Genomic DNA, 19,855 nt, shown 5'->3' with positions numbered 1-19,855 from the left:
TAATGGCCATAAGTTTTGATATTAATTGCTGTTTAATTCCATTAGGCTGTGTCTCAATGGAACATCTGTCTTTTGTGAGAATTGCAACAGTGTTACATCTTCAAACTAGATTTACTTTAATCAGCTTCACATTCTAAAAACAGTCTAGAGCACTGAAACTGTTGTGAAATGTACAAAATGAGCCGAGAACAGCACACAGGGTCGCTCTTGTTGTCCAATGGTGGCACAAAATTCAATTTTCCAGAATTCTTCGCTTGTGTTGTCATAATAGTGACATAAATGAAGTAGTTAGAAGAAGTGACGTTATAGGACAGCACTTGTGACACAAACTTACACACAGTACAAGCGTTTTCTTAAAAACATAGAATGGGGTGGTTCTCGGAACCTGACTAACACAGGCCAACATACTGCAAATGTTTATGTGACGCAATCAAGTATGATGAACGCTTTGTAAAATGGGAATCAACTATCTGGTCATAAAATACATTTGGATTAAGATGATCTTTTTGATGAAATTGTGAAAAATGTGAAGCTGAGCTAGCTAGCTAGCTAGCTAGCTAGGTTATCTTAACAGTTTAGCTCACCATCCATCCATCCATCCATCCATCCATCCATCCATCCATCCATCCATCCATCCATTGTCTTGACCGCTTATTCCTCACAGGGGTCACGGGGGATGCTGGAGCCTATCTCAGCTGGCTTTTGGGCAGTAGGCGGGGGACACCCTGGACTGGTTGCCAGCCAATCGCAGGGCAGCTTAGCTCACCAATAGCGGGCAAATATTTACTAATCTTCATGTCAGTTGTGCATTTAATTGAAGCAAATAAAGTGATGGATTGGACACTACTGTAAACTTGCAACTATACCATTAAAAAATAAGCATAAACATGTAAACATAGAGTGGCTTTTCTCATGAGCGTCTGTATTTGATGAGGAAGGGCCCCCGTTTAATGCACATCAGCAGCAAGGTTAGGGATTTGCTTGAAATGTGAAGATTATGACTTAAGACTTCCTGATGTCTGCTATTTAGCTAGCTACTATCTGGCCAGTATAGCATGCTACTAATCCACCTACCTACCCACTTACTTGGATGTCTAGCTAATGGCCTACCTAGATACACATCATGCTAGCAACCAACCAACTGACAGATCTACAAGTAAGCCTGATTTGTGTCTGGAACAAAATCAACAGCAAAAATACATTCCTTGTTCTTGAACCCATGGCGCACCATTTCATGACGTTTTCGTAGCTTAAAAGATAGCAAAGAAAACTGCTTGACGTAGGTAGTAAAAACCACTGATCAACATCCATCCATCCATTTTCTTAGCTGCTTCTCCTCACAAGGGTCGCTGGGGTGCTGGATCCTATCCCAGGCGGGGTACACCCTGAATTGGTTGCCAACCAATCCAGGACTGATCAACATATATCACAATAAATATGTTACGTTTGAGAAATGATATCACAAAAAAATGTTCCTCTAACTTTCTTCCAAGTGTTGCCGTGGGGACCTTCCACCTTCTATTAAGACGGACTGGAAAGATAAAAGCTGAAAAACACATTACGCACACACATATACTGTATATCAAGGTTATATATATAGTAAAACAGACAGACAGTCAGATTCATCTGCTAAGACGGAGGATGAGTCACCTTCTATTCCAGTCTTAATTGTGACCCAGCCAGGTCACGCAAATAAAGCGTGGGGAACTACGAACCGAAATACTGGACCAACTAACGCAATATGAACAGAGAGGTACTGTAGTTGTATTTTTCACCACCTGTAAACAAGTTCTTCTCCTTAACCACTCGCACATATCCACAGCTCCTACTCATGTATTCTGAGGGGAATGTCGAATAGTGATGGTTTGCGTGGGCAAATGGTCCCACGACAGCTTTAACTTGTCGAGACGTGCTCAGCTGTGCATGTGAGCTCAGCTGTGTCATGGTATGATGCGCAACGCCGGACTCGGCTGCAATCTGCTGCGGAGCATGTGAGGACATGTGTCTGGAAGTGTGTGCGTGCGTACGTCGGGGAAAATGGGGCAGTGAGCTAACGTAGCACGTCCTGCTTCTGCCATAGACTGCTAGGGTCAGCTGTCCCTGTGATCCACAGCCAAAAGAGCTACACATCTCTCATGAGTGTGTGTATACACTTGCTGACCCAGGACTATGCGAGTTTATTATATTTGGGCCTAAGGTGTAAATAAGGGGATGATTGCATTGTCATATAGTCAAAATTGACTCCACTTGCCCTCTTTGTCATGGCATCAGACACACCAGACACGATCAAGAAGTACTGACCTACATTTAAAACCGATCTTCTCATTACTTGTTCCATGAAATTGTTCTGCTCCTGCGTTGCTGTATTTGTTTGTCACCAGCTGTGGTAGTGATGAGATTAGTGCACAAGTCAGTATGCCAAATGGCGACAGGTGAGCTTTTGAGCATATGGTCAGAAAGGTGACGGGGTTGGTGCGTAATGGGATTGGTCTAATCTTCTTTTACATGATAAAGAAAGACTTGCAAAGAGAGAAATGTACAGGTTTTTTTTTTGGTTTTTTTTAACATAATAGCACAGTAAATAGTGTGAAAGCAGTGACATTAATTATGGTTCTTTTCCATTTAGATTTTAGAGAGGCCGTTTACTGCAACTTAACAGTGTTGCCAGATGTGTGTATTTTTAGATAATAGTTGACTTTGTCCTGCACAGTCTGGGAGATGGTTTTGGGATACAATTTACTGCAGCATGCTATACAACCACATTTAGTGCACAGACACATTCAGACGTTGATAAATTTAGATGTCAAATAAGTCAATTGTTCAAATACTTTTGATTACCTGAAGGAATAATTAAATTACAGCGGTCTACACTTCAATCCCATTTTGATTGTTTTGTTTCGAATCAAATGTAGTGACCTATCCTATCCTATCCTGTCCTCTCCTATCCTATCCTATCCTATCCTATCCTATCCTATCCTATCCTATCCTGTCCTGTCCTGTCCTGTCCTGTCCTGTCCTGTCCTATCATATCCTGTCCTGTCCTGTCCTATGTATGTGACATGCGTGTAAAACAGTAAAAAATAACCCAAAATTGGATCAAAAAGAAATCCATCTAACTTTCTGTGTAATTCATTTCACCCAACTTTTTGGGTTATTCATTTAACCCCCCAAAATTGGATCAAATGAATAGCCCACAAAACAACCCTGAAAATTGGGTTGTATTGTACAACACGTTTAGGTTATTTATTTAAAACAACTGGTTAAATACAGTAAATAACCCAAAATGTTCACTCTAAAAACAATTTGGTCAAAAAAATAACCCAATTTGGGTAAAATAAAAAATAAATAAATAAATAAATAAATAAATAAATAAATAAATAAATAAATAAAGACTGAACAACTGCTTGGGTAAATCTGACCCAACCTTCTGTGTTGTTTTGACCCAAATTGGGTTATTTTTGACCCAACAACTTTTTGAGTGTTGGGTCAAATGAATGACCCACAAAACAACCCAACTAATTTACAACAGATTTTTGCGTGTGTTATTTATTTAACCTAACTGGTTAAATACAGTACTAATAACTAATAAAGTTGTTTCAAATGAATAATTCACAAAACAAGCAAATTTTGGGTTGTTGTATGGGCTATTCATATGACACAACTTTTTTGTTTATTTATTTAACACAAAAAGCTGGGTCAATGAATAACCCAGAGTTGGGTTGGTTCATTTTTCTTCAATCTAACAGTTTTTAAGAGTTAAATTTGTCCAAAAAAACAATCCCTTGGTCGAGGGTGTACTCTAAGCCCTTGCCTGATGTCAACTGGGCTAACCTATGGGTCAATCATGACCCAAATGAGGACAAACACTATAGAAAATGGATGACTATCTTCATAAATTCTTGATTCAGCACTTGTGCAGGTTTATCTACTGAAGTGGCATCTAAGTGGAAAATACCATCAGTCTTTTATTAGCATGCGAAAATGATGAAGGGCCCAGATGAATGGTGTTCAGGGAAAATCAGTGATGCAATAACTCTTGTCATGACCTGATGTAATGATGATTAAGCAGCCTGTCTAAATCCCCCTTTCCAACAAGCATCCACAACACTGTCTTGCTGTGATGGAGGTAACGTCGCTCGACTGGTTGTCGCGCATATGACCAACTGTTTCCTCCCCCGGGGGCCTGCATGTAAACACGGAGGACTCAGCCGTTACGGGATATGGTGCGTAACCCGAGCAGGCTGTCGCTCATAGGTAGATTCCAAAAACTTGAATGCCTGCGGCTGAAGATCAGACTGGCGTTCACAAAACCTGATTAACAAGTCACAACTCGGCCATCACGCGTATACATGAAGGTTGATAAGCGGTGTTGACAATTAGTCATCAGTTTTCTGAAAAAACATGGTGCTTCTGCACCAGTAGTGGTAAGTAACAAAGTACATATTCGTGTACTTAAGCACAATTTTCAGATATCTGACTGATGACATTTTATAGGGATAGACCGGTGCCGATATTTGGCATTTTGACAAATATGGGCAAAATAAAGCTGGCATCTCACTGAGTGGTGAATGCTTGCGAACGTAGCGAATTTAGGGTTTTCATAAGGAATGGTAAGATGTTCACAGACAGTTTTTACTTGTGGCAAAGACATTTCGAGCATAATCTGACAATTTTTCACTGTCTGCGGACATCTTTTGAAACCTTTTACGAACACTGACAAAAACTCCAAATCAGCTACATTCGCATGCATTTGATGCTCAGAGAGATAACGGAACTTTTCATTTTTGGATTTATTTAAATTTACACTATATAAAAAAATTATGCTGACACTGGGAACTCCCTACACTTTTTAGTTAAAAAAAAATAATGATAAAATTAAGATATTTTGCTGAAAATTGGGAAAATTTTATTTACAGTGGAACACTTAAGGAAATTATTTACTTGCTCAGTTTTTAATTTAGCGTAACGCATGCTGATCACCCTGGAATCTCCCTGCAATTCTTGTGATAATTTTTAAACAATGCTGTCAATTCTTTAGTTTGAAATGAAAACTAAAAGTAATTTAAAAACAATTGACACGAATATTTTCTCTTTTACTGTAAATGAATATCGGTTTGAAATATCGGTTAGAGGTCGATAACACCTTTAGGAGGTGGAAAAAACAGGCAGCACAGCAAGAAATGTGAGCCAGGGAGCATTAATTATGACATAACAAATTTGGAGACGCAAGATGTTCTCCACCCATAACCTTAGTAGAATTCTTTGATGTTGGACAAAAGAATGATTTATGGCGAATCTGTTTTATCTGGTGCCAGCCTATGAACAATGAGCTTTCAGAATTTTTCCATCTAATCTTAAAAAAATAAAAAAATAAATACATACAGCTGATGTGCATTTATTGGATGTTACTCAGTTCACATTAGCAAACGGGAACAGCTTTTTTTCATTGTGCCAAGTTATCAGAAATGAGTATTGTGTATGATTGATTTTTACTTTTTTATTTATAAACAAAATCAATTTTTTTTCATAGCACTTAAGGACAGGAGTTGAATCGGCTCTTAAACTTTTACCAGTTACTTTTTCCACAATTAACTGCATCACGTGCAAATACTTTTCCACTGTGCTCTACACTCAAAGTCTGCTTTTGTAAAGATACAAATTCAGAATTTTAATTGGCATTGTTGGAGAGGTATTCATTCAACCAAGTTGATTATTGTGGTTGGAGCTCCATGGGCGTCATAAGGTGAGGGCGTACCCAGCAATTAAATGTCAAAAGAATTGTGCACAAATGCTGTGATGGCTTATACAGTAACAAAATAGGAGAAATAAATATTCGTCAGACACACACGCATGCACAATTTGACCAAAAAAAAATTGTGAATTGATATGCGGACTACATCGGTCTGTATGTACTTCCTCAAAAACACATGAAGAGGATGACACTGAGTCATCACTTGTGACACATTTGCTGGTGGGGGCAGGGTTGAGTGTACACTGCGCACTCACTGGGCCTAACATGAGGCACATTTGAAAAATATTGTATTATTCCCCTTGAAAAAAAATGTCATTTGACTGTTAAGTGAACATTATAGTCCACTACTTACAAATCCCTTTCTAGTGATCGAAGACTAGGGAACAAATGATGTGTTGTACTAAGTCAAGGGCACCGATTCTGTAAGCTTATCTCTGCCGAAAAGCTTATTCGCAGTAGTCCGTGAGCACCGTTGGAAACATTGTTTCATAACCAAGGTGTCAAATGACAAAAACATTTAATCTTATAAACCAAATGGAAACTAGGGCTCATTGAGCCACGATGTGATCTGACAAGGGGTCTCATCTCTTGACCAAAGAGCATTTGGAGGTCTGCGCGGCTCCTAACGATATTCTTCTCAAATCCTTCACTGGGGCAGTCATTGTCCTCGAGTGGATGCTGAATGTTCTCCATATCATCTCCAGACCCTCTTACGTCTGTCACATGTATATTGTGAACTCTCTGTACCAGTCTGGTATGGGCCCACTTATGGATGTCGGGTCCTCATGCCATCCTTTTGAAGTCTGTTTCTGACAGTTTTTGTAGAAAACACTTTGAGTGGCTTGTTAGAGGCCAATTTGTCCTTGAGCAAAGTAGGCAAGAGTTGTTGCCCCTCCATCTACCTTATGTGGTGTACTGGCCTGTTTCTTCTAGTATCTCATCCATCCTCATTACAATAGAATACTAATGGTAATTTCTTGTGACAAGTTTTGCTGTATCTATTTAAATCAGTCAATTGACACTCGGTTAATAACCATTTTTCTTTTATTTTCCTTAGAAAAAGAAACCTATCACAACTTAATTTGGTTACTTTACATTTCTCTTCTGGAATCACTTCTCAACATTGTGATCTCATGCTGGAACAACAAACATCTTGCAACTATACCGCACTCCACGAGTACAACATGACAGCATACAACTTCGTTTTTGTCTTCTTAATCCATGTTTGGATTATACTTCCTCTTGACATTTTGGGAGTGACTCGCAATCGAAACCACTTCTATTTAATAAAAAGAAAACAAAACAATGGAGTAGAAATCCCTGACAGTTTTACTTAGAAAACAAGGGATGAGATGGAGTCTTTGAGCCGTGTGGTCCATACAACATGCACCTGACAAGTGTGTGTACGCGCGTGACTGAACAGCACCATAATTCAATATCTATATATTAATGGGTTGATAAGGTTCCCTGGCCAACAACACAGTGCGAGACCAAGGGGGCGGGGGGAGCGAATCTAGGTCAGATTGTGGAGCATGCAGGCCGGGCCCCGTTAACAGCGACACAACTATACTGTATGCAAACGCGAGTCTTTATAGCCGCCGACTCCCAGCCTTTTTTTGCGCCAGACTGTTTTCAAGTAAAGGCTTTTTGATGGCCAGCATAAAAACAAAATTAAATGCACCATTATGCAGAATGTAGTCTTAATTCGTGGGTGCTTTGTATTGCTCCAGTCTTAGCGTTTTTTTGTGTTTTTTTTTTTTGGGGGGGGGGGGGGAATAGGCTCTTCTTTCTCAGAATTTGGCTTGTTCCCCTTTTTGAAGAAGCACTAACAGTTTCTTTTTTATTAACATTTTTGACAGAAGAATAGGCAGATGCAACGGCTTTTCAAAACAGAACATGATGATCAGTAATTTTTTCAGTTGTGGCTGTGCGGCCCTATACCGGCTTGTGGCCGAGTGATTGGGGATCCATGCTTTATAGGATTAAGGGGTGTATCAAGTATGTCTCCCTGAGAAACATGCCTTCAAATCAGTACCGCAGAGGGCCCTCTTTGTTACTGGCCCTTCTCAAGAAAACAAAAACGGCTCATATTTAGCACATTCTGTAACATTTTAGTTTTTTGTTTTTTTTCCCCAGATTTACAGCCTCCCATCCAAGTGGTCCATAAACATGATTGTATGAATAAAGAAAGGAGGCTCAGTAGAGATGAATTGAAGAAGCAAAGTGAGGTCATGACACTTTGGTGCCAAGTGGAGCTTCTGTCCTCATCAACCTTGTGGACGAGGGGGTTTTAAATACATGGAGATCACTCTTCATGTCTCCCACAGTTGCATCACTAAGCCAACGTGTTCATGCACGCACTCATGTCACATATTGAGTTGACATGCTAGCACCGGGGATTAATTAGGGTGGTCAATGAGGTCAATTAGACGTGAAAAATTGATTGCAGGAACTACATGATGCTGCCGTCAAAGTGTGCGAACATGTCAGTGTGCTCTTTTTTACTATGGCTGAGTAAAGCTTTGTCTGCTACCAGTGAGCTAAAAGTTGGGAGTTTGTAGCCCTTTTAACTCCTCAGATTTTTCAGTAAGAAAGAGTGAGGCTTTCGAGTGCAGCCAACTAAAAACACTCACGTGGGAACAAATTCACATTAAAAACACTCAAATGTTTGTACAAATTATAATCTAAATAGACTGTTTAGAAACTGCACAGTCGCCAAAGGAAATCCTCTGTATAAAAACTTGGTAAAAGTTTTTTTTTTTCTTTTCTTCTTGTGCCGTCTCTTCCTTTGCTCAGCTAATATCAAAAAGCCAGAACTGTGGTGTCGACACCACTCAGTAAAAAAAAAAAAAAAAAAAAAAAAAAATCAAACAGAACAAGCGACCATTTTAAAACCTAAACTCGGCATCCTCCTGAACTCTGACTCCTCCTGAGAAGTGCAGAGGGAGAGAGGAGATGAGCGATACTCTCTCTCTCTAGGTGACAAGTTTGGGTAGGACTGTGCGAATAGGTATGGCCTCTCCTGCATCTCCCAACATGTTGCTCCTCAGTTTGTTGTTAGTAGCTGTGATGCCCAGGCCAGACCCCCCCTTAGACATGATGGAAGGGAAGGAGGTGCTGTGTTGATCGGTGGGCCGCTTGGCGGGCGTCCCTTGGCTCCTCTCGGCTCCAGGCAGCGGTTTGGGCAGTCGGCGATAGAGCCAAGGGTGCCTGAGGGCCAGGCTGGGGGTCAGACGAGTTGAGGGGTCCCAGTCCAAACACTTCTTGATGAAGTCAATAAAGGTGGCGTCCTCGCAACCTTTGAGCGCGGCGCTCCACTCTTTGCTGGCCGGGGGTCCTCTCAACTTGCCACGGCGGGAGCGAGATGCCGTCAGCACGGTGGCCCCAGTGGGTAGCGTGTTGGCTCCGCAGTAGCGGGGGTGGCCCTTGGAGTTGATGAAGGTCTTTACTCTTTTGGCCTGCTCCAGAACCTTCTGAGGAGGCATGCCCAGCAGCTCCATGGCGCAAGCCAATTGGTCGCCCTCGTCCTCCCCGGCGAAAAGCGGGTAGCCCGTCAGCAGCTCGGCCAGGATGCAGCCGAAGCTCCACATATCGATAGGCAGGCCGTAGCGAGCGCCGAAGATCACCTCGGGAGCTCGATAGAAGCGAGACTGAATGTACGTGTACACGCGCTGGTGCTCGAAGCAGCTGGAGCCAAAGTCTATCACCTGGTGGGAGAAGAGGCAAGTCAGTGAGCGCCGATAGGGATGGCTAACATCATCATGATACGATACATATACGTATATACGATACATAAGTATCCAATACATGATCTTCAAAGTGATACATCCCAATATTTTACATTAATTGACTTGCATTTTTATTCTACCAGTCATGCTAAATGATGTTTGGAAATAATACTGGATGGCAAAAATATTAGCAGCTCTTCTGGTTTACCACCAAACGGCATGCCTGGTCTAAATGTAGCGCAAGATGCCACTTTCACAGGCGCACCGGGAAACTTCACAAATAAGCATGGGCCGATATGAGTAAAAATATATCTAAGTATTAAAATTACAGTTCTAAAATATGCTTATTTGAAATAAAAAACCTGGACTAATTTAAGGCAATTGACTTCAAAGACTACTTGTGAAGTACAACGCAAGCACACCTGCTGCTAGTACATGAGCAAAACTTCAGAAGCTGCGGTTCCTACGCAAGCAACCTTGCTTTAACTGCCGATTTAAAGCTAACGAGCAATATCAATTCTGACGCCTGCGTATCGATACATGTATTGTAATGAGGCCCGCAACGATGTATTGCCGTATCGATTTTTTTAGCAGACCCCTAGCGAGCGAGTGAGAGAGAACAGTTGGAAGGCGGCATGGCACTGGTGTGCTTGAATACCTTGATGCCGCTGCGTCCCTGCTGTTTGAGCAGAATGTTCTCTGGCTTGAGGTCACAGTGGATGATTCGGAACCTGCTCAGGGCTTCCAGGCACTGCAGGATTGAGTGCGCAAACTTCCTGACCAGGGGCAAGCTGAAGCCCTGGAACTTGTTGCGCTTGATCAGCTCGTAGAGGTTCATGCTGAGCAGCTCGAAGGTGATGCAAATGTGGTTGCGGAAGGTGAAATGATCCAGCATGTGCACCACGTTCATGGTGCCGTTGCGGTCCTGCTTGCGCAGGTGCTCCAGAATGCGGATCTCCTCCTGCGCCTGTCGGTTGAAACGCTTCTCGTTGCGGACCATCTTCAGAGCCAGGTGCTGCTGCAGTTTGTGGTCGTAGACTTTGGCCACCTGACCAAAGCTTCCCTTGCCAATAATCTGAGGAGAGCACAAGGGAGGAATGAGGTTTGGGTTACGAATGCAGATTAAAAAGCCGTTCAGCATATCTGTCGCTTTACCTTGAGAAACTCGTAACGATAAGCCAGGTGGTCATGCGGGACGTTGACGTAACCACCTTGCTCGTCGTCATAGCCGCAATTGTTGCTGCCCCCAGTGACGGCGGCCCTCTTCTTGGCGTTGGGTCCCACGAAGTAGACGTCTGAGTAGGATTGGATCTCTGTCTGCTCAAGGCTGGTCAATTGAGTCCGATACAGTCTCACTGCCTGTTCCGGCGTGAGGGGGCCACACAGCTTGGTACTGTTCCCTCCATTGGCAACCCCATTAGAGCCAGCGTTGTCATTGGAGCCCTTATTGGATTCGGAGCTGTGATAAACCAGAGCAGAGTGAGCAACTACCCTCCCGTCTTTGTCTCAATGTTGCTATTCTTTTTTTAAACATCTTCCCCACCTGTCAGTGCTGTGATCCTTGGTCAAGGTGGTGGCTGGTGGCGGTTTACTAGGCATGTGACTGCTGGTCCCACCGTTCTGAGGTACGGCCGTGGCAATGACACTGATTTTGCGATTGTTAGAGGAGTCCTCGTACAGATATTTGACTTTCAGCTGGCCACCTCGTACGGTTATCTGATCCCTCATCACACCCTTGTTACTGACTGCCTGAAGAGGAAGAAGAGGTTATTAGGTTGGCCTATCGTGGGTTTTAGACAATGAACACACTACACTAGGCTGCGCTTGAACTGTACACCATTATACACCGAAAGTGAATTTCAGAATTCCACATAGCCTGTGAGACTCCAAGGAAAACTATGACCACGGAACCAGAAATGGAACTTTCTGTGTCTTTGCCCTTTCTGCTCAGAAAAATATGGCTACACATGAATTCACACCGGAAATGAAGCCATGCTTTTGTTTCAAGGGATGAGATAAAGCTCATAAACAGATGTCAGGTAGGCTGCACACAACCTGGTCTCTTATTTGGTTGCAAGCTGCAGCTGATCGGTTCTTGTGATTGGAAATTAAAGGCTTTGATCGACATATGCAAATCATGTATTCTCACACGCAAGTGCGGCAATCATGATCAGTTGCCGATCAATCGTCGTACCACTTGTCTGAAGTCTTGTTTTTCTACACCTGGGCCAATATTTTGACAAGTGAGTGTCATGCAGACTGTCAGCCCTTAAAGTAGTCCAAACCAGCAAAACTGGATGCAGATCCAGTCTGGTAAGCAACACCAGAATCCCCCCTCCGCCCCTTTTAAAACAATAAAACAAACACTATTTCATTTGTACGGAACATGTATAACTGGATTCAATCATTAACATTTTAGAATTGTTAGGACTATTTTTAGTATTTTTTAGTTTTTAGTGTCTATCATCGTTACGACGACAGGATTGAATGTTAAGCTGAGTTTCAGTTCTTCCGCCAGCAGTTTCGTTTGAGCAACCCCCTGGAATTCAGTCCTTTACACTTGCCTACTAGTGGAAAAACAAATATCCACAATGAGATATAAGGTCAGTTAAGTTGATAAGTCAAATGTAGACACAGAGAGTTGTTGAGGTACGAATATAGTACACCCACTTAAAAAGTAGGATTTTATCCAATTTCGTACTGAATAACAAGAATTTTCTGAATGTTGATAAAATTATTTGTAGCATTTTTGGTATTCTGAAAGGAAAAGAGTTTTTCCAAAATCTGTTGGGTTTGTTTGTTCTCATTTAAGTTAACAATTTTAACAATACAATTTTGGTTGTCAAGTCTTCCACGTCAGCACTTATCATGGCAGTGACCCAACTATTTGTTTCCCACCCTCACTGAGCGCTTGGTTTGAAATCATCAGCAGTGGGGTAACTACAGCCTCCGGGCCATGTGAGCTGAACTGCCATGCAAATCTAAAAACAAACAGGATCTCACAGGATCCCACAAATGTTCAGAATATGTAATAAACGTGTTTGATTGTATCAAATGTTCACACATTTATCAGAGCCTGTGATGACAGATTGAAATACTGGTAGTTCCTGGAAGAAAAAGGTGCCCCAGCCTGGTTTTATAAGCCACCCACCAGGAAGTAAAGGGTAGATGAAATGAGGTGGTGACATTTTGTGCTGTAATTTGGCTCAAATTATGAAGATAATAGGGGCTGATCTTGCATTCCAAAGAGTCGCTTTGCATACGTGTAACTATATGGTCTTAAATTTATGACAGGCAAGCCAAATGGCTCAGCCCTGTGGCTTTTTGCAGCTGCTGTCCTGAAAACTGTACAGCCAATGTCCATTGATTGAGCCCCTTCAGCCACAGACAGACACAAATAATGTACAAGCATAAAAATCAAATAGTGTGTGGCTTGCCAAGCCAGTAGGGATGGATTATTGATCTGAGGGGTCAGGGGGAGCAATTAGAAAAATCATCACTAAAAGAGCCGGAGGTTAATGATGTTAAACGAGGGTGGCAATGGAGTTCCTTGTGCGCAAAGTGCAACAGATGGAGAGGAGCTAATCTCTTTGCTGTCAGAGAAACGCCTAAGCGTGCTGGCAGTTGCACAACTCTTCACGTGCAGCAAACACTCAAAACTTGTCACAGTGCAAACCAGCTTAAAACAGACAAAACAAAAGGAAAGCTTTGTGACAGGCCTCAGCACCAGCAACCTCAACAACAACAGTTTCTCATGAGTTTGTTTTATGGCTTTTAGAATGACCAGCAATGACAAATGTGGCTATTAGTTCAACTGAGCAGCTCTGTGCATTCCAACAAACTTAACTGGGGCACGCTCCTGTCAGCTACATTCAATTGAGGATATTACCTCGGCGAGCGTGACAGCACATACAAAAGAAGAAGAGTGGCCCTGGTAGAGAGAACGTGCTCAAACCCCTGCGCAGGCCCACTGATGGCGGATTACGTTCCACAGTCCAAGGGGGGGTGGTGGAACGGTGATGTTCATTAGTGATTTTGTTTGTGGGTCACATTTTCAAGTCCAATAAATCTTTAGACTTTATACCGAATCATTTTGCCCCTTTTGGCATGAGAGGCTTTAGACATTCATTGTGTGCACATTTGCTGCCAACGGGCCTATTCACCCAAAGCTAAGAAGTAGCCCACTTGTATCTACAGGCATTATTGATTGTTATTGAACAATACTAAATACATTAATATCATTTGGCCAATTTTGCCAAAAACGCCTAGGTAAGGTGCACCCAAAGTAAGTTTGAAGCTGTTCCTGAACCATGAAGAGTATCGGCATAGTATTTTGTTTTATTTTTTAAGATAACCCTTAGAATTGTAGCCACCAGTGGGACGTTCGCATGATAAGGGGAATTATTAGTAGCTAAGAAGACCGACAGTTTGACCCTGGTGGATTCTTTATTATTTTTCCGTCTTGATCATCTGTGTTTTGTTTGTTTTTTAAGGCACGGTCTTCCGTTTTCACTGAGGAAAATGAACTAGGAAAAAAAATCACCACCACACATTAACAGAAGCCCAGAGGTGTAGACTAAGAAGGAGTTCATGTGTATACATCCTGTATTTATATAGTGCATTTTCCTGAGTGAAAACGGAAGACCGTGCCTTTAAATAAGTGGCGAGGATGTTAACAGATTGTTTTGACCTGAGAGTCTCCACTGAAATTACATGATAACCACAGTTGTCTTTTAAAAAGTATTCACGTTTACACACATTAGTTAATCCTCATATAAGATTTAGGGTGGCATAAAAGTTAGAAGAGATAAGCTAAATTTGCTTCCATGCAGCACTAAGGGCTAAACAGAGTAAAGTTAATGGGATGACAAGAAACAAACTAGGTGGGGGGGACGGGTCGTTATCTCTCCAAGGAAGAGGGATGTCTGGAGACAGCATGCTACAGCACAGGAAATAAGGCTTTGTTGGCTTTGCGTGTTTGTATGTTTGCTTACTGCGAGCTTGGGCATGGGGGGCAGGCCTGAGGGACTGTTGGTGTCTGTGTCCTCTTTGAGGATGTGGTCCGTCCTCATGTATGAGTCGTAAAGTCCATCACCGTGACGCGCTAGAGGCACAAAGAGGAACAAACACAACAGCATGAACAAGGGAACTGATTGAATCAATAACACAGTCAAGGATACACGAAAAAGAGTAATCTAATCTTGTTGGAAAGAATCCAAAGCTAAAGCCCATTGATGAACTTGTCAATCAATTGCAATGTTGTGAAAACAAATTGGAGAAAGCACATTTCCTGTGACAATCCTCCCAATGAATGTATTGTGAGCGGTACATTGTACCCAAGAGCATGGCAGCGACCTGGCCAGCTTAGGTAGGGGCTTAGGGTCCCAGATTGCTAGCGCTGCAAGTGGTATTATTGGCCTAATGGGTGTAACAGATGCCCGTGTGACGACAGCATCTTTCCGTCTACCCATCTGTCCATTCAAGCCTGCTTGCGTACTGCGTGGACCAGGTCAGGTGTGCTCCCAAAAAGAGCTCACATGGCCATTCAGTGGCGAGGCGTGTGCGTGCGTGCGTGCGTGGGGTCACATCACTTCATCTGAGCTGATACCGGCTGAATGTATGAATGAGTCAAGCTTGTAGGTGGTTTCTCAGATGACAAAGCCCGTCAGCAGGCTGTTGGTCGCAACGGTTGTTAGGCAGGTTTCTACCTCACAACTACTGTCAGATAGCCGCAAGTAGCTGGTGAACATTTGCACTGGCGACATGTTTGGTTAGCTGGAAGAAAAACAACTGGTGTTCCCTGCAACTGGCCCGTGAGAGTGTTCGGAACACAGGCAGGTGCGTCACAGCTTGTGTCCCAAGTCAACAGACCTGCAACGGGGCAGATTAGACCTGCTGCCTGGATACCCACGCATTAGACTTGTGCAGCACAGCACAGCAAACACAGGCTTTAGGTCTCTACGCACAATATTAGCCAAGCAAGCACAGACCACCACTCCCATTAGCCACCTGCAAAGTCCTACTCACTCAATGGGGGCCTCAGCATTTTCAACACAGAATCTGCCTGCTTTGAAGGCTAACCTCTAAAAGGGAAGTAAAACAAAAACTATTTCCTCAAATATTTTGTCATTTTAAATAATACATTTATCAGGTCTCAATTCATGATGTTTATGAAATATTTTAACAACATTGTTGAGGCTCAGAATTGCCATTGATAGGCGTGATGGCAAGTGGTACGTAAACTTGTCTTTCGTAGAGACTAAGTAGCTGACATAACTTTGCGTTACTAACAGCTAAGCTAAGGGCTAGCAAGACAAGACAGCATACATGTTGCGACTGTGCAGTGTGCAGTAATATAAAAATTCAAATTTGTGTTATTCATATATGCTTGTAAATATCTATATAAAGTAATCACGGTAAAATAGCCGATTTAAAGCAGTTCAACAAGTCCTCGCTAAGCCAATCATATCCGTTAATACCAAAATAATGCTAGCCGGAGAGTTTCTGGTTACGGCAAAATAACCACTGCCTAAACTAAATACAGTGGAATAAAATTTTGATTTTATCACAATTTTCTCTGTCTCAAAATCACAATTATTACTGTTATAAAATTATGGGTCACGTTTTCACATATCACTTGCATTGGGCAGAATCTTTGCATTTCTCAAACCATCACATTGCATTATCAAAGACAAGCCAGTTTTGAGTCTTTTTCTTGGCTAATAGTATAAATAGCAAAACTATGTGGGGACTGACCAATAGTATCAATGTGTAGGGGGTGGGGAATTATATGTTGGGCCACATTTGGACATGGGAGGTTTCCGCCCAAAAGTAAACACCTTACCCCCAATAGACAGCTGGAACTACAGAATATCTACAGACTGTAAACACCCATCCATAGATTTGAGGAAACGTGACTTTAAAAGTTTGAATAGTCGGCACGCAGCAAACACATAAAGCAGCGAAAACGTGATCGAATAAAAGCTGACTCTAGTTCCTGATAATCTTATCAAGGTATGACCTCACGCAGGGAGCAAAATTAAATCCCAAAGTAAATAAAAAACATCAGCATTTCCTGGTATGTGTGCCAAAACACTGAGATACAAGTCTCGTGGTGGACTTCGAAGAAGGGACGGGGGAGGGGGGTCGTTCATGTTTACATGGTAAAGAAGAACTACTATATTTATATACATCCGTCTGCTGCTTGTCCACAAAGTGCCACGATGTGACAAAGAAAATACCTGATCATTCAGTCACCGAATGGCCACAAGATCTGTAAGTAAATGAAAAACGTTGCCCGAAGGTTAACTTCTAAAACGAGGGCCTGCTTAGAAGACAAAAACAAAAGCACCACAAAGACATCACAGTTGGGTTTACCTGTTGCGATTGGGCCTTCTGGCTTTCTGCTTATGATCATCATGGTTGTAATTACTTTGTGATGCCAGCATCCGAAGTGAAGAAAAGTCACAGAAAACCGCAAGAAAAAAAGTTACATGGCCAACTGAGTTGACGGCACCTTTAACGACGATTTTATCTGACGCACAGTCCCAAAAACTACCCTGAGTTGTGTTTTCGTGCTAAAAGTTAGTCAGCAATCCGTTTTGCTCACACTCGTGTGCGTATTGTTTGCGCTGCTAACGTTAGCCGAGGTAGCAGCAAGGAGACACTGGAGATGGGGGGTCGTTTCCCTCAGCTCGCTAGCCAGCTAGCCACAAAACAAACCACGTCCGTCGAGGAGCCGCTCCCTCTCTCGAAAAACACTTGAAGTCCAGACGTAGCAGCTCGGCGGTGTGCTCCGTGCGACCCTCGCCTTTCTCTGTCTGCCAAGCGACTCGTTCCCGAGCACCATTCCCGTCTTTATTCCCCCTTCGCTGACTTTGCGAACGGCGATGCTCCCAACTCCGCCGCAGCCTTTTGAGTCTTCCGTCGGGACGGCTTCGGGAGGGAAGGGGGGCTGCTTCGCTTCGAGGTGGCTATCCAAAACAAGCTAGCTCTCGCCCCATGCTACCGACACAGACGACCGAAGCGTGGCCTTTCCGCAGAACATCTGTAGTCAGCGCGGTGTAGGAGCGGCGTTTAATCCGTCCTCTCGACTGCTCGACTATCTTATTCGACGCGGCGGTGTGTTGTTGCTATGGGCGTCTTCAGTGTCCCGGGGTGAGCGAGCAAGCAGGCGGGGAGGGAGGGGGAAGGACTCCGGGGGGGACTCCAAGTTAGTAAGGAGGAAGGCGCGCCCCCTGGTGGCGCTGAAATGTCCACAGCCTCAAAACGCCGAGTAGTTTCCTATCCTCAAAATGTTTATACATAGAAATAAATTCATGATTATGTAAATTACAGTAACTCACAAAATTGTATGCCATTCAGTTGTTTAAAAAAAGAGACAGAAACAGCACTCTTTTAGGCACAAAAATAAGCATTTTTTTTGGGCAGAAAAAAAAGACATGCTTGAAAGAAGAGCTAGAGAGGCCAACAAATAATAATAATAAAATAATAAAAAAAATAAAATAAAAAAGAGCCTCTTTTGGCTTTAAAGCAGCTGCTCCACTTTTTTTTTTTCTTTTTTTTTTTTTTTAACAACTGAATAGAATATGATTGAAGGTGTTTCCACCCAAAGACTTGTTGTCAGGCAGCGGCCTCTGCAAGGCATCTTTACAAAAGATTACCATTCGTGGTTTGGGTGTGCCTCCAACATGGAGCGTAAATAAAAATAGTGCCATTCTAACGAGCCTTGTTGCATGAACCAATGAGAGGTACGTAAGTTGCGATTGATTCAATGTCTTGCAAATGAAATGACCAGGATGAAGGTTGTGAGCATGTATTCAAGATGTGTCAGAAAATTTCAAGGACTTGTGTCACAAAAATTAATTTCAAACCCAAATTACAAAAAAATACGAATTTTCCCCTTCGATGTTGGCTAGTACAGAGGTCGTGTGAGGTTTGATTCGTTCAGTGTGCAAGAAGAAGCGAGTTCAACTCTAGGCTCACAGTAATTTACAAAATAATAACAGCAATGTTTCTGTCTGAAAAGAACATTTTTGTGTTAGAGCAACCTCCCAACTCACCCAAACTGGCGCCATGTGATTTCGTTTTGACTTCTTTCCCAAGGAGGTCATCACTTGTTGATTTGTTTGGAAGAAGTCAAGATGGCCGTGACGATGGACCTGCAGATGATCCCGGAAGATTTCTATCAGGAATGTATGAAGAAGTGGCAGAAAAGGGTAGCAAAATCCATTATAATACGCTATAGAGAGGAAAACTTGTAGTTTGGTTTTGAAATACTTTTCTGCCGCACCTCTTACGCTTTTAATAGTAAGACAGTTTGGCACACCCGTTTGGACCCTATCAGTCACACCAAAATGTCCAGTAGTAGTTTTGCCTCACTAGTAGTAGCATATCCTGCTTGTATGCCAAAGTTTTCCGACTAAATGTCATTCAGTAGTGGAAAAATCCAAATTGAGTTTCCATTGTCTTATGTTTATGACTAAAGGTTGTAGTTTGCAGGACTGTAGCATCTAGAAACAGTTCTCAGTATGATGAAGTAAAGTTCTACACCACTGCAAATGTCAACCTCAAGGATGCAACAGGGAAAAAAAACCAAACTCAAAACTCAGATTCTGGTATCACCTGTATAGTCAGTTTCCAGTCCTCATTAACCTCGCTGTGTCAGTCTGTTCCCTTCCTGCCTTTGGGCTGTGTCTTATGTTTGTGATTACTTTCAGTGTATTGAGTTCATTACCTGGAGTCTGCTTCTTCTATCCTTGCTTGCTTTTCATTTTAGTTATTTTTTTTTTCTCCCTCCACTAAAATGAAAGCATCCCTGCTCTGTCCCCCACCTGTCTTGGGGTCGGTATGGCAAGGATCACAGGCCACATCATCATTGTGTGGCTTTGTTACACAATTGGTGACATAATTTCAACTGATAAATACAAAGAAATGATGAATTGATTAATCATAAGGCAGTTCGGAAGATGTGCATGTGCTGTGTAGGTTCAATTAGGACAACTCATTTAAATAAATGTGTATGTTTTGATTTTATGTGTCTTATTCTGTAAACCGGTGAGGCTATGGAGATGTATAGAGGACTAGAGTGAGCGGTGGCGCAGAGGACAGACGGTGAGATCAGGCCGGCGTGAGAAGGGCTTGAGGCTAAATTAAGATGGTGATACATGCTGGACAGGCGCTGATGCTAAACTAAGCTCTTTCTCCGAGGTGAGAGAAGGGGCCTGCCTATATTCACTGCCATAAATAAGCATATTGACACACTTTCACCATGCCCTCCAACTACCCTGAAGCTCATGCACCTTATTCTTAGACTTGGGGGTGACAATGTTTCATAATCGATGCACAATTGCGATCCTTTCCCAAGAGGTCAAGG

The 19,855-nt window shown here is 42.5% G+C and overlaps 1 protein-coding gene across 4 annotated transcripts; it reads right to left on the bottom strand.

The window, feature by feature from the left end:
* Positions 1–6,778: 6,778 nt before the first annotated feature.
* Positions 6,779–19,353, bottom strand: dyrk3 (dual specificity tyrosine phosphorylation regulated kinase 3). Of its 4 annotated transcripts, none has more exons than XM_077529666.1 (7): positions 19,217–19,353; positions 18,543–18,641; positions 14,475–14,584; positions 11,024–11,229; positions 10,636–10,939; positions 10,139–10,555; positions 6,779–9,459 (listed from the first exon to the last, which is right to left on the bottom strand). In XM_077529666.1, exons 3-7 carry the CDS (start codon positions 14,550–14,552, stop codon positions 8,728–8,730), a joined length of 1,737 nt encoding a protein of 578 aa, XP_077385792.1. In that variant the 5' UTR covers positions 14,553–14,584; positions 18,543–18,641; positions 19,217–19,353; the 3' UTR covers positions 6,779–8,727. The 4 variants fall into 4 exon arrangements, with proteins under 4 accessions (XP_077385792.1, XP_077385791.1, XP_077385793.1 ...); XM_077529665.1 differs by having other exon boundaries at positions 18,543–18,664; positions 19,217–19,312; XM_077529667.1 differs by having other exon boundaries at positions 19,105–19,232.
* Between the last annotated feature and the right edge of the window lie 502 nt (positions 19,354–19,855).

The sequence above is a fragment of the Festucalex cinctus genome, chromosome 8 (genome assembly GCF_051991245.1).
Source record: "Festucalex cinctus isolate MCC-2025b chromosome 8, RoL_Fcin_1.0, whole genome shotgun sequence".
Lineage (NCBI taxonomy): Eukaryota > Metazoa > Chordata > Actinopteri > Syngnathiformes > Syngnathidae > Festucalex > Festucalex cinctus.
The sequence above is the reverse complement of the archived record's forward strand: the minus strand, read 5'-3'. Positions and strand labels throughout refer to the sequence as shown.

What these genes read in the sequence shown, in the direction of transcription:
- dyrk3 (XM_077529664.1), bottom strand. Translation starts at nt 16,900, where the DNA reads ATGATGATCATAAGCAGAAAGCCAGAAGGCCCAATCGCAACAG. An exon ending in CCCCCATGCCCAAGCTCGCA is followed by an intron (nt 11,230 to 14,474) that starts GTAAGCAAACAT and finishes CTTCCTCTTCAG; the next exon opens with GCAGTCAGTAACAAGGGTGT. An exon ending in AAGGATCACAGCACTGACAG is followed by an intron (nt 10,940 to 11,023) that starts GTGGGGAAGATG and finishes GGTTTATCACAG; the next exon opens with CTCCGAATCCAATAAGGGCT.